Consider the following 13,657-nt stretch of genomic DNA (forward strand, 5'->3'; position numbering starts at 1 on the left):
ATCGTGGCTGTTCAACGCTGTGAGCAATGTGTGGAGCAACAAATATTGAGCTAGTTGAAAAAAAGTCTGATGTAAAGACATGAGGGGCAACCGTGTCTCAGAAGGTAGCTGGTTGTCCTGCAGTCAGAAGGTTGTAGTTTCATTCCCCAACTCCTGCAGCCACATGTCAATGTCCATTGGCAAAAGATCCCAGTTTGCTCCCACTACTTCATTGATGAGGTGTAAATTGGTATGGATGTGATGGAATGGGATAAGCTAAAACTGATGGCCATTTCTCCCTAGCAACCTCTGCCATCAGTGTGAATGGTGTGAAAGGGTATGAATGGGTAGGTGCGCTTTGAGTAGTCAGATGATGCTATACAAGCTCAAGTCCATTTATCATTTACAAAAATGCATTTTTAAAATGGTTTCAGTGCACAGTCCTGATACTAGAAGGCTACATTTATTAACCTTTGAATGTAAGTATTGCTGCAGGAACAATAACTACTATAGACTACACACCTAACGGTAAAAAATCCTTTTAAAAGACAAGCTACAAAAGAGTATGTAACAAGCATTATTACTGACACAGTCAAAAAAAATCCTGATTATTTAGTAATTTTTTTATGCTAAAACTCTACTATTTTAGGATCAGTGCATTTGAAAAAGCATTCAAGTTGCCATTCATTTATGACATTAAAAAATAATGTCTTACCAATTGAACATGAAGATTTAAAGAGAATATATGTTTCTTTTATTAGGAATTCTTGTAGAGAAACAAATACATACTTTTTCAAAGCAATATATTAAATTCTAAATGTGCAAGATTTCATAAGACAGCAGGTGAGCCATTTTGTCTGAGACAGAATTGTCCAAAAACAAAAAAAGGAATGTACCTGGAAATAAAAGCTTACAAACTTCAGGTCACAGAATTGACACCTATACATCCACATTAGACTAGAATAACATTTTCTCTGTGTAACGATCCAGTGTATAGTAGAAATTTAGGGAAATTAAATACATCCAGTGATATCATTAGAAAAGACTCTTAAGAATAGCAACATAAAATCTGACATCTTATTAAATATCTCAATAGTTTAAATCATGGCAGTATACATAACCCATTTTACAACAAAACAACATCAAGAACATCTAAAACAAAAGCAGAATCACAAATGTTTCCTTCCATGGTAACATCAAATATAAACAGAGTTCTTTTTTATTTTTCACTTCAAACAAGAGTGATGCTATAACAGAAGACCAGCCAACAACCATTTCAAATGGACAACTTAACCCTGACCAGGGTTAAACTAACAATCAGGATTTGGTACTTGGTCCAGACTCTTCAGGTCGTTAAGGAAACTGGTTGGAGTCAAGATGTGAGATGACCCTGTTGAGAAAAAAATGAAAGTTACTAAAGTGAAAGGCAAAACCCCATGGCTGCTATATTTTGGGCTACAGTGACATCTTACCGATCAACACTTCCCATTTCCCATCAGTGGCCCGAGTGACTTCATAGGCAGAGCGCATCTCTGAGTGTGACACCCCACCAATCACGAATATGATAAGCCTAGGGCCAGAGCGATATTCTGCTGGGGATTTGTTTTTGTGCCAGTGTCCAAAACGTGCACTGCTATAAAGAAAAAAAAAACATTAAGTGAGTACAAAGTGGTTATAATTATGGTGACTTTAAAAATTATACGTAACAGTACTTAGCCGTTTCAAACAGTATGTAATGTTTCTCTTTGACGTTTCTCTTGAATAGTCTGTATAAATAAAAATCTATTTATAAGTCCTATCTACAAGTCAGAATATAGTACATTTTCAGTCTGAATCAAATGGTTGATTAGAATTTATCAGCTTAACATATTTAAGTAAAAGTCCGCTGAACAAAAGCAGGACACATTATTGGTCAAAAGGCAAGACAAGTCTGTACAACACTATGTATGCTAGTGTTTTTGCTTACCACTACTGTAGATGAGACAAGTATATTAATTTAACTTCTTTTCCAATTGCCATGTCTGGTTTTCTATAGCCAGGATATGTTCTAATGTTAACATTAATGATGACTCAGTTTGTATTCTGCACTTTGCAAAACAGAAAGCAGACAAACATTGTATCTTAAACAGATTACTAATAATCTCTGGTCCATGAGACTGGTTTGTAAAAGCAGCGCTATCATCATAATAGATATTCCCATTGCGATTATACAGAACTCGTATCAAAACTGTATAGCTGAACCCACTGAACTATTAAAAAGTTGGCTTTAATTCAGTTGCAAGGATTGACATTTAAATGTGTACAACACAAGTTCAAAATGGTGTTGCTTCAGGAAAGGGGGAGGGCAAGTATATACGATGTATGATTTCACCGTCTGTACCTACCTTACTGCAGTCGGAGCAGTGCTGATAGAAGGTGGATCAGCAATGTATGGCCACTGTTTTTTGTCCAGTTTGTTCTCTATGGCATTCTGCAATACAAAAACATCAACTATAACAGTGGTTCCAACTTTTTTGTCGGGCCCCCCTTTAGCAGATGAAAACATTTTCGGGCCCCCCACCCTTCCCTACATATCAAATTGTATGGGCATTTTCAACTTCTGCACACAAATTCCTCTTTTTTTCTTTTTTTTTTTTTGTTTAAGAATTTACCACAACATAAAACCTTAAAAATTTGGTTTTAAGATTCTGACTCTCTGAAGATGAACAGTAAATACAAACTTAACAAACATCTTTAAGATTTCTAAGTCCTGCAATAACTTCAGTGACTTTGTGGGCTCTATTGGTTACAGATCTACAGAGTCTTGGATGCAGCTGCAAGTGACAATCTCAGGCCATTTTCATTGTCCAGCTTTGATTTGTTTTTTTTGTCTCAATCACAGCAACAGCTTAAAAAACAACTCTCTCACACAGGTAGGCTGTTGCAAAAGGGAAGAGTGTGGCCAAGGCTCTCAAAAACATTGTTGAACCTAAGGTAACATCAATGAACTGCCACTATTCTGTAGTACTGAAGTCATCAGCTTGTGTTGCTTAGGTTTGCCTTGCCGCGCCCCCCCAGGGGGGGCCCACAGCCCATGGCCCACGGCCCACTTTGGGAACCACTGAACTATATTAAGATGAAACAGAATATGTGCCAGTTACATATAAACACTTAAATCGATTAAATACCTCCATTATGTCCTTGATGGTGGGTGTCCATCTTGAGAGCTGATATGTGCTCTCTGTGCGCTCCTTTCGCTCTGGAAGGGGGTTTCCAGCATTGCGGCCCTAATAAACAACAACAAATAATAGTGAGTTATGACAAATAGTGAGGGTCTATGTTACAATAAATGTGAGACTACAACCATACTGCAATAAAAAAAATTACCCCAGCTGTTATGATACAGCCCAGGTTCTGCAGGTTGTTGATGAGGTTGCTGTCTGCTTGAATGTTTGCATGCTGAATAAGTTTGGCAAGGTTCTCCTCCCCGATGCCTTCATGGATAAGCACACTATTAAAAATGCTGTAGGCAAATATAAATCCAAAGCTCTGCTTTTCACTCTATGGCAAAGGTCCTGGTTATGTGAATCCATCTAACCAATGGTGACACAAATACGAATATAACTGCAAATGTGCGGATATGTGGAAGGTACATGTTATATTGTTTTATGGCACACCTTTTTTCTTGTGGAATATATACAGCAGTATGATGCGGATCTTGTCGTAAGCCTCAGTTTCATTGTTGAGGAGCACAGGAACAATGCTCTTCATTGCATCCCTAAGAGGTTCCCCTTCTGCATTTGCTCCCATTGCCAGGTCCTGTGTGAAATACCAATGGTCAACCATTAACAGCAACTGAAATTCAAATCATGTACTACAACTTGGATCAGCTGAAAGCTAACTCTCATGCCAGCTGACACAGGAGGATGGTACTTACACTTTGTTTCTTTTCATACACTACTCCTCTCCTATGACTGTGCTATGGTTTTAAGAATACTTCATGACCACTATCATTTTGACAGGTCCCTTAAACTACCTAAAATCTTTATGTGTTTTGGTAAATACAACCAAGCCCCTACTAAATTAAACTGACCTAGCTTGCACAGCATGCTTTAAGAGTTGCATTTTATTCCACTAACTATGCCAAAAATATTGACAAATGTTGGCTACTTAACTTGAGCTTCCATAATTCCATGTAGATTTGGGATTTCCCTGTAATGCAATCCGTGACTGTGAGTTCTCCCTGAAAACTCTTGCTAAGCTTTATGATGAATTTAGACTAAGCCTTGTTAGAGCCAATCAACATCTGAAACTAGAGAGTGGCAAGAGGATCCCACAGAAATACAGTTAACATTCTGTTTATAACATTGCACGCATGTATTTGTCTTGGGCTGCCTGAACAATGTAGAGCACTTAAACAAATGACAGATGACAGAGAGTTGTTGCTGTTTGGATCTCACTGTCCATCTTAGAGCCAAAACATGCCCATTGGATTAAAGAAGCAGCTTTCAGACATCCTGACAATCCATTAATGCAGCCGAGTGATTCACTCATACAAAAAGGCCCCATTAACACTTGTATCTCATAAAGCCCCAACTATGCATAGCTTATCATTTCCTGTGTGCTGGTGCTACATCTGATACAGCACTAAATGTGGCAGAATACATCCCCACAGAGACAAAGCATGTCTGGCATAAAAACAACCCTTTGAGGCTTGGCGATGGTCTGGAGCGTGGCTTTATCCCAGGCTCCTGTTGATGGAAGGATTTCTACATTACTAAGAAGTACACATACGTGTTATTAAATGCTTTTACCCTCAGTAATGACATAACATCTCCTTCTCAGCTGATATATGAATGCTGACATCCGGTCTCAAGCTTCTTATGCAATGTTACTATGACAATTCTCCATGGAATATCACCAGACCATGCCACTGGCTTTTAAATACACTCCAGAGAGGCTATAAATAAAGACTCCATCATGTCGAGGTCACAGTGTGCTGAATGAGTGGGACAAAGTCCATCTCAGACATCCTCACTAAGATACTTACTGTCACTGAGTCACACAATGGATTTCCCCTGTGACATTTAAACAACAGACTGACAGACTATTTTGCCCACAATTCATGAGCAGACAAATTCTGAGAATATAAAATTAAATGGCCTAATGGTCATTGACTGTTGCCTTTCTCTTCAAGGATTAACAGACCATAATCACACTTCTATTTATATCTCCAACTGCAGATGTACAGTTTAACTGAACCTTTAACCATTTCATTCCCATTACATTGTGTATTAAATGAACTGAACCTTGACAGCATGTAAACCAATCCAAGCTCCATGTTCTTAAAATGAAGAGGCTCTTTGCTATAAGTCAAACCAGTGAAGCAAAATGTAAATAAAATTCTTTGACTTGTACAATGCCAGGGTACTGACCTGTTCAACTTCACAAAGCTTATCAAGAGAGGCCTTGAATTTCTTCATACAGGCTTCGGCGAGGTGCAGGTGAGTCGAATACTGTATATGAAAATAAATGAACAATCTTTATAAACAAATGATTTTATCGTAAAAAACACAGCAGCTGTTTACACACACACACACATACATATATATATATATATATATATACCTATGAAATTATGTCAAAGCTATAAAGACGACTGTAAAGCTCTTGTAACAACATGAGAAACCGTGATGAATAATACAATTAAAAAGAGATTCTCGTAATAATGAAAAGTCAGTGTACTGATAAAAAAATGTAGACATGATGAAACAGAATCAAGTGAAGCAACAGCAGCTATTTTTGTAACACATATAGAACTCTGATGGAGAGGGAATAAAACTTTACCATTATGATCTGTTTAGCTTTATCTGGTATTGTTTTTACAACAATAAAATGATCATTAGATGACGATTCAAATAGGTTGAGTTCTGCTACTCTGCATCTCACTTACCATGCTCAGCTCCTTCTGATACTGTGGCATCTTCTTCAACATCTGAGAGAGATCTTTAATGTTGGCCTAAAATGAAAAAAAAACATTTTTTACAGTAAATGTTAAAAGTGATGAACATTAATAAGCATCGATGAAATGAATTCAGTATCACAAATGAACACTCACATTGTCAGTGCACATTCTCTTGCTCTCACAAAAGGTGCGAAGTAGCTCTGTCACTTTCCTGCAACAGAGTTTGTTCTTTAATATTCACTTGTAGAGGAGGGGAATTCACTTTTTTGTTTGTAATGTTTGATTTAGATCTTTTAATACCTTACACTATCCAAATAAAAAACCAAAAGCCTATAACTTTGAATAAACAACCTTACAATTTGTCCTTAAAGTTATTCAACTATTTTTGTGTGTGTATGTGTGTTTTTTGGGGAAAAAAAGAGAAACCACAAAAATTATGGAAAAGATTAGAGTTAGATCAATTTTATTAAGGATACAACAGATTTATTTACTTATTTAGATGTAACAGACTTACTTGGTGACATCTGCAATGTGCATATGTCTAAGCTGAACCCAGAGCTCATCATCTTCATCCAATAACACTTCTCTATCATTTGCATTCCCGATGCCAGTTGTCTGATAACTTAAAATAATTTTTCACACAAGTACAAGCACATTAAAAAAGGGATATTAAGAATATTCCAAAGACAGCACAATTTCTTGGCAAAGAAAATGAAAACTTATGGTACATGTAAAACAAAAACCTGTACTCACCTGTAGATGTCTTGTTTGATATCTAGCAAGTCATAAGCCATTGCCTGCAAGGTCAACTCATGAAGAATGGGCGAGATGGGATCAAACCCACGGTCAACAATCAGCAACTGGGACTGTGCCTTATCTGCACCCTTAGAGCAATAAACAGAGAAAAATACTACTGATGAAATACTATATACATTTAAAAATAAAATTTTGATGATTTGGAAAACATTTAATAAGTAAATTAGGATCTTTAGGATGCAATATACACCCTTCATGCAACCAAAACTTTGTAAGCTCTGTTTAGCTATAACCTCCTCATGTCATCTTTGGGTGCAGTATAAGGCACTTTTCAGAGACACCTCAGAAAACTTTCAAATTGGAATATGAATGAAGCATTATGAAAATACAGAGACTGCCTGGACAGCAGAGCATGATAATGTATCTTAGATGTGAAAGGAGACAAAAAGAGAACAGTCATACATGCCTGTTGAGACCCATCTCAGGAGGAAGGAAATGTCAGCTAAGAAAGAAACAGAAAAGAAGGGAAGAAGAGAGAGGTCCAGCAAAAGCTTGAGAAAAATAATCAATATAAATAAAACCCAGCAACCACAGAGGTCCACAATCTGTGACCACCAAGAGAAGCAGAATTCCAAAGGAGGCTTATTCTCTCATACAAAGACTTAGGATAAGCATGATAAGCATTAAAGAGCAAAATAAGAATTCAGTGCATAATTTGACACCAAAGAGTTTTTTGTTAGCATAGTACAGCAAACAAATATTGTTCAAGGGGGATCTAAGTAGTTAACAATCTCAAAACCCATTGGTAATCACTGTCTGTTATGATCTAAGAGACACTGCATGCCTCTGGGAGTGGACAGAAATTTCTCCATACCACAGGTAAATATTAGCATGAAATGACTTACATGCAAGCTTTTCTTTTCAATGTGGCATTTACTTTTGCAACATTTGTCCATGACATTCAGGAGTAATGCAGCTCACATTTGGAGTCTCAGTTCAGAGGTAAAAAGTAAGTTATGCTACAGAGGCTTTAGTTTCAGTCATTTCAGATGTAAAAGTGTGAAAAATAAACTAATTTTAATGTGTTTTATTTACAACTAAGGGTAAAAAAGTTTGCTAAAACAACACCATAGGGCAGATTTATAAAAAGTAATAATTCAAGTTAAAATTGCTTTTTGCTTTTTTTTGTGAAGGTTTGTGCTCATGTGTTTTTTTGCAGACTGAAAATTGAAACGATTGCCTTTCACCACAGTGTGAAGCAGACTTGTGGTTCAAGCTTAGATATTTGATTCACAGATATCAGAAAAAAAAACAGCTGAAGGGAACTGGCAAGTCATTAGCAGGGATAGCACCGCCTGTTTGTTGTGACTGGCATGGAGTGTTTTACCTACATATCCCAAAGCCTGCTGATATGTGATTGGTCAACCCATCGCAGACTACAAGCATAATACGAACAGATATCAGAGCATTTAACAAGCTGAGACAACTGCATACAGATTCTACAACTTTATGAAGAATCTGTAAACAGAAATCAGTAACTTACCTCTCCCATGCTTGGGTTGTCTGCTTTATGAGCAGTTAGGCGCTGGTAGACCTCCTCAGCTAGTCGAGCATTCTCCTCTGGACCCCTTGGACAAAGATAGGTATAAAATTAGATCACAAAACAGAATTTCAAAACAATGTGATTTTCATGTCAGGCATGGCTTACTTGCGGTATCTGACTGCAGGGTACTCCTTAAGAGTATCACACAGGGTTGCGATCTGCTCTGCCAGATTTTCCATCATTTTGTCCTTTCCTTCATTTGGCTTAGAACTATAGAAGGAGTACAAGGAGGTTGGATCATCCAAAGAGAATACCTGCAGGGGTTAAAGAGATTGCTGTCGTTACTTGGACATTATGCAGAAAACAGCTCTTCAAGAAGTATTACACCACTGTAGAGCTGAAGGTTACAGTTTTTTACTGCCTGAACTTTACTGTTTTACTCTTAGTTCTCATAAACCTCTGAACTTATTGTTCAAAATGTTCAACATATTGCAGCAAGATCTTCGTTATCAAAAACAACAAGAAACAATAGACTTGAAAAACAGGTTGGTTGAGGTAGAGTACCTGAGACTCATATGGCAGGAAAGCAACATTGATCTCTTTTAATGTCTTGACAACTTTTGCAACTCTAGATCTTCCAATCTCTGCAAAAAGACTGTCTGGACAAGCTATGGAAAAATAAAGAAAAAAGATAACTTTGTGTAATTATTTTCCATTTTTTAAAATCCAAACTTTGATCATTTTGACAAAACCCACACGCATGCTAAGAAAATCTTACTGTTGGTGAAGAAGATGTGTGCTGCTTTATAAGTAAAGGCAGAATCTTTGAAGTCGTTGATGAGAGCATGAACAGACTATATAAGAGACAAAAGATAGAGTATAAGGGGTGATATAATAAATCAGTACAGACTGTTTTTAATAATTACAGAAGGAACTCTGAGGAAAAGGCAATGGCTAACTTTCTCCACAGGTGAAATCAAATAAATGGCTTCCAAGCTTGAGATGGGCTCCCTTCGTTTATTGATGTCCTCCACAACTGAAAAAGAAAGAATCAAAGGACCTTTCAACACAATGCAACCAATATCTCTTCATTGATATAACATGAAACTTCAGATAAAGCCATTTCTTTCTTGACTAACCACTTGATTCTAATCGGTTAATTACAACACTTTACAATATGCTCTATCTTTCTATGGAAACCGCTGTTTGGTTTTCAATATGACAACATTTAAATACTGTTCAATGGGAAACATATCTCAAAAGATGACTGACAAATGATAGAAGTGTTCAGTGTAATGCAGGCAAATGACATCTAAGTACTAAGTACATCGATTTTTATAGAGCCTTCAGATGATGATAGAATCTAAGGGAAAACTAATATGGTGGACAAAAAAGGCTTCAAAATTAGTACACTGTTTTTTCCAAATAAAAATACTGTGATCATGCCAAAATCACAGCAATAGGCAACATAATGTCCAGATCAAAATGTAATGTCAAATATTGATTTTATTTAGTATAGAGCCATGATCTAGATATTAAAGTAAAATGAAACTCCATGGAGAGAGAAGACCCTATTCTATATCTTGAACAACACTGCAGGATGACTGACAAAAGCTTGAGTAGATAACCTTTGACTCATGAAAGGACAGAATATTAAGCTTTCATTTGATTCTTGTTTTAATAAGGCTGGTATAAAAGACTTCAGGTGTAAATTTCAATGTTTTTAGACAATGTTTGAGCGAGATGGCTATATTAACAATATCACTGTCATTTTGGTATCATAGCCAACTTAGGTAACAGCTTTTAGGCATTGTTTGGCTGAAAATGAGAATTTTGCATTAGGCTTGAAAAACATCTCCTAATTGTTATGAGAACCTTGCTCTAATCCTTTACTATGAATATCCCCTAATTGCTCTATCTTAACTGTTTGAAGAGACTGGCAAATTAAAAAAAAAAAAAAAAAAAAAGAACTGAAATCTGGTTTCTTTTTCAGTTTTATCTCTTGAGTGTACAGCATGTACACCAGATCATAGAATGCAATGCCACCAGTTATTTGAAACTTACTGGTCACTCCCTCTGCCAAAATATCTGACATCTTGCAGCAAGAGGACAGAATCCGCATACTCATGTGATCCACAATAAGCACCTGAAAAACAGAGAAACCTGATTCATAATTTAGCTCCAGAGAGATTCTCAGATTTTACAGAGCAACTATTACCTTCCACTCTCCATCCTTCTTTACACTTTTGATTACCCCATTAAGGATCTCTGGGGAAAAAAAAAAGATGAAAAGGTATGTTAATGTGTTAACAGAAAAATTTTTTCCTCCACAAGAGTTCATTATAGCTAGAAACAAATTTCAGTGTTTTAGAGAATGCATATGTGGCAATTCCAAAGACGATATTAGTAGCAATATATCAAACACCAGTGATGAGACACATGGAGATCAACTGGAAGGATGGAACCTAAAAGTAGGTTGCAGAGCTGCTTTCAGCAAGTTTCAAATGTGTGATTGGGATAAAAATAGTTCAAGTTATTCTCAAAATTAGTGTCTCATAGTAAGTGGAAATGAATAACACATCTAACATGGGCTCAACAAGAATGTTTTTTTTTTTCAGCCTGTTCAGCAATGTGACAGGTAAACACAGCACAGTTTTTTTCTGACAAAAAGAGAACACCAAGCTCAACAAAGTGATGGTACGTGAATTCATGGAGAAATCAGAAATGAAATGGAATCTAGAAAAACACACTCCTCTTAACAAGACAAACATGATGACTTCTGTTGTACTGTCAGATTTTGCTATACTGATATACTATAAATCTTCTGTCTGTCACAGATGCAACTGCATCCATTTTTATTAAATACCTTGTGGAGGTTCATAGTAGTCAGAAATTTGTGTCACATCTCGTCATTAAACAGACCCTATGGGGTCTTGGTGATAGAAGAGCTAAGAAATACAGATTGAGACTGATCAGGATTTTGTTACTTATTGATTTGTTTAAAATGTGCACTTTCTGTTAAACGAGTTATATCTTTTAGAGATCAGCAGTATGTCTCAATTTCAAAAGAAAAACTTATTCAAGCGGACCCACACTTAGCAGTAGTATACCCAACTAATCCAGTTGGTGCAACTTCCTTGGGTTAAACTGTTGAGTTTATGGTATGAGGACCAGACAAGAGCAAGTTATGCCTTCATAGACAAAACAAATGAGGTATGGTCCAACCCCTTAGATTTTTTTCTATAAGCTTCCTTGTTATACAAGTGACTCCCCTTAAAAAATAACAGAAAGGAAAAAAACCCAACTGGCGTGATAATTAAGTAGCTTTGGGAATAAAGTAAAATAGTGACACACTGTTAGTTTCATTGATATACTAACTTTTGTATAGGACTGCATTCCACTGGATTTTTTATTGCACAAGTATAATCATACATTTTATTCTGAAGAAAAACACAAGTTTCCACTTATCATTTTTCTTCACAGTTGTTATCACTATGTATGTAAGGAATTACTGAAAAACACATTTTCAGATAGAATATATACAAGAAAAAGTGACTAATATACGTGATTTTTCCCATAAAACATTGTAGAGCTAGTAAAAAAAATCTATGGCTGGCAAAGGTCTTGCAATGGCATTTATGTTTCTATGCAAAGCTGGACCACACACACATTATTATTACTTTCCTTTGCTTCTTAAATGTATCATCATTACAAGCCGTGGCAAATGAAAGGACCAGAACACTTTCTAAAACTTATACTTTTGGGGTAGTAATGTTTCAGTGTATTATATGACGGTAAAAGACATGTCATGCCACACTGACAGCTTATTCAGATCTTATTGCCCAGCCTTGTGCATGTGTATAGGCTAAATCACAATGATGTCAAATAACCAGGCAAAGTAAGCCTTGCATTACTGGTACACGGTAGACAAACGGAATTATTTTTTATCGCGACGACTGTGAGTAAACTATTTTTGGGCAAATAAACGTTTGCACGCATCCCCTTATCCTTAATATAGAAGAAAGTTTTGAAGTAAATTTAGCTTTTAAAAAGTTGTTTAGAGTACCTACATTGGTCATCAATTGAAATGCTTGGTATTATGAGTCAATGAATAAATACAGTGCTGAATAAATAAATCTCACAGAGTTATGCTAATACATTCTGTAGTAATTACTTATGTAATATACCTCGCGTTATTCAAACTCATATTTCAGGACTTACAGGAATTTTGTGATTTTAATGAATCAAAAGTAAATGCTAAAATAAAAAGTAATCAGAAAATATTATCTGATGGAAGTTAAGTTTCGACCTATATCAATATGTTACCCTTTTTTCAGTAAATGCGAAGAGCACGAACTTCCTGATGCTGAACTAGCTTGCTAAAGTTAGCCAGCAATTTTGACTGACACATTTTCAGTCTCTTAATACCATCAAGTTTCTCTGTTACGTTTGCCAGATGCTAGTTATAACAGCTAGAGCAGATGCTGTTGCTGAACCAGTAAAATGCCTCTTTTAATCCATTATTTATGTCCCCTTTACATTTATTTCGTCGGTAATGTAAGCCTTTAAAAAGGAACAGGAAGAAGTCGGTCGACCGACGTCTCCAGTATTGTTTTGTATTAAAAGTTGACCGACAAATGATTGATGTACTGGGGGTATTAGTGATTCTTAGTATTGCTAATACACTGGTTAATTAATTTATAATTGATAGCAAACAAATAAACGACGAATGCGTCACTTACTTTCCCCTACCACCGCTTTTAGTCCACTCGGTGCCATCTTGACAGCAGTCTGTTGGCTAGTCGGTCACTTCCTTGTTGTTAAAGTGATGGTGTCAAGCCCAACAATTTTGGACAGAGTAACAACGCCCCCCATCGTCGAATATGATCATTGCAAGATCTCTTTTGATGTTCTTGAAGTATGTTGTGTTTCACCAAATGTTGAAAGGGGGAAATTAATCACATTAATCTATTCTTAAAGCGTAGTTGGTTGCTGGTTAAAAAAAAAAATAAAAATAAAAATAAAATAAAATCACTGTGACTTTTTATTTTATTGGCTTTGATAAGTTAAAATATAAATACTTTACCTCTTTTGAAAAACATTTTAGAGCCAGTCACCTCTAAACAAACGTATAATACCATAATATCAATTAGCATTTTTGGAATAAACAGACACCCTATCTCGCCAGTGCATCAGGAGACAGGGTGTGAGACTTCCAACTGGCTCTAGTGCATGGCCAAATATACAAGGGGTATCATTTGAGGAGTACTGGGAAACCATGCCAAACGTAATCCTGATGGATGAGAAGTTTTACAGTTTGTTGGTTTGGGGATGCATCCAAGAGTTAAGAGTTTTTGAACAAGCCAAGTAACGCTTCCAGAGATGTAATTACACTTGAGAGAAAACTCGCCTGGCTAACAAGAGCCCTGGTCTTA

General features: G+C 36.3%; 1 protein-coding gene across 3 annotated transcripts; it reads right to left on the reverse strand.

Annotated features, from left to right (window-relative positions):
- Positions 1 to 710: 710 nt before the first annotated feature.
- Positions 711 to 13,024, reverse strand: stxbp2 (syntaxin binding protein 2). Of its 3 annotated transcripts, XM_041778099.1 has the most exons (20): positions 12,965 to 12,980; positions 11,089 to 11,170; positions 10,441 to 10,490; positions 10,287 to 10,368; positions 9,182 to 9,258; positions 9,001 to 9,076; positions 8,787 to 8,890; positions 8,388 to 8,536; positions 8,223 to 8,307; positions 6,677 to 6,807; positions 6,438 to 6,545; positions 6,077 to 6,134; positions 5,912 to 5,977; positions 5,394 to 5,474; positions 3,636 to 3,777; positions 3,346 to 3,452; positions 3,147 to 3,245; positions 2,364 to 2,449; positions 1,452 to 1,612; positions 711 to 1,369 (listed from the first exon to the last, which is right to left on the reverse strand). In XM_041778099.1, the coding sequence occupies exons 4-20, from the start codon at positions 10,348 to 10,350 to the stop codon at positions 1,290 to 1,292; spliced, it is 1,674 nt and encodes a 557-aa protein (XP_041634033.1). In that variant the 5' UTR covers positions 10,351 to 10,368; positions 10,441 to 10,490; positions 11,089 to 11,170; positions 12,965 to 12,980; the 3' UTR covers positions 711 to 1,289. The 3 variants fall into 3 exon arrangements, with proteins under 3 accessions (XP_041634033.1, XP_041634031.1, XP_041634032.1); XM_041778097.1 differs by lacking the exon at positions 11,089 to 11,170 and having other exon boundaries at positions 12,965 to 13,024; XM_041778098.1 differs by lacking the exon at positions 11,089 to 11,170 and having other exon boundaries at positions 1,452 to 1,609; positions 12,965 to 13,006.
- Between the last annotated feature and the right edge of the window lie 633 nt (positions 13,025 to 13,657).

This window comes from Cheilinus undulatus, linkage group 21, assembly GCF_018320785.1.
Source record: "Cheilinus undulatus linkage group 21, ASM1832078v1, whole genome shotgun sequence".
NCBI classification, from domain to species: domain Eukaryota; kingdom Metazoa; phylum Chordata; class Actinopteri; order Labriformes; family Labridae; genus Cheilinus; species Cheilinus undulatus.

What these genes read in the sequence shown, in the direction of transcription:
- stxbp2 (XM_041778097.1), bottom strand. Translation starts at nt 13,001, where the DNA reads ATGGCACCGAGTGGACTAAAAGCGGTGGTAGGGGAAA. An exon ending in CCATCAAGGACATAATGGAG is followed by an intron (nt 2,450 to 3,146) that starts GTATTTAATCGA and finishes TTTGTATTGCAG; the next exon opens with AATGCCATAGAGAACAAACT. An exon ending in GAAATGGGAAGTGTTGATCG is followed by an intron (nt 1,370 to 1,451) that starts GTAAGATGTCAC and finishes TTTTCTCAACAG; the next exon opens with GGTCATCTCACATCTTGACT.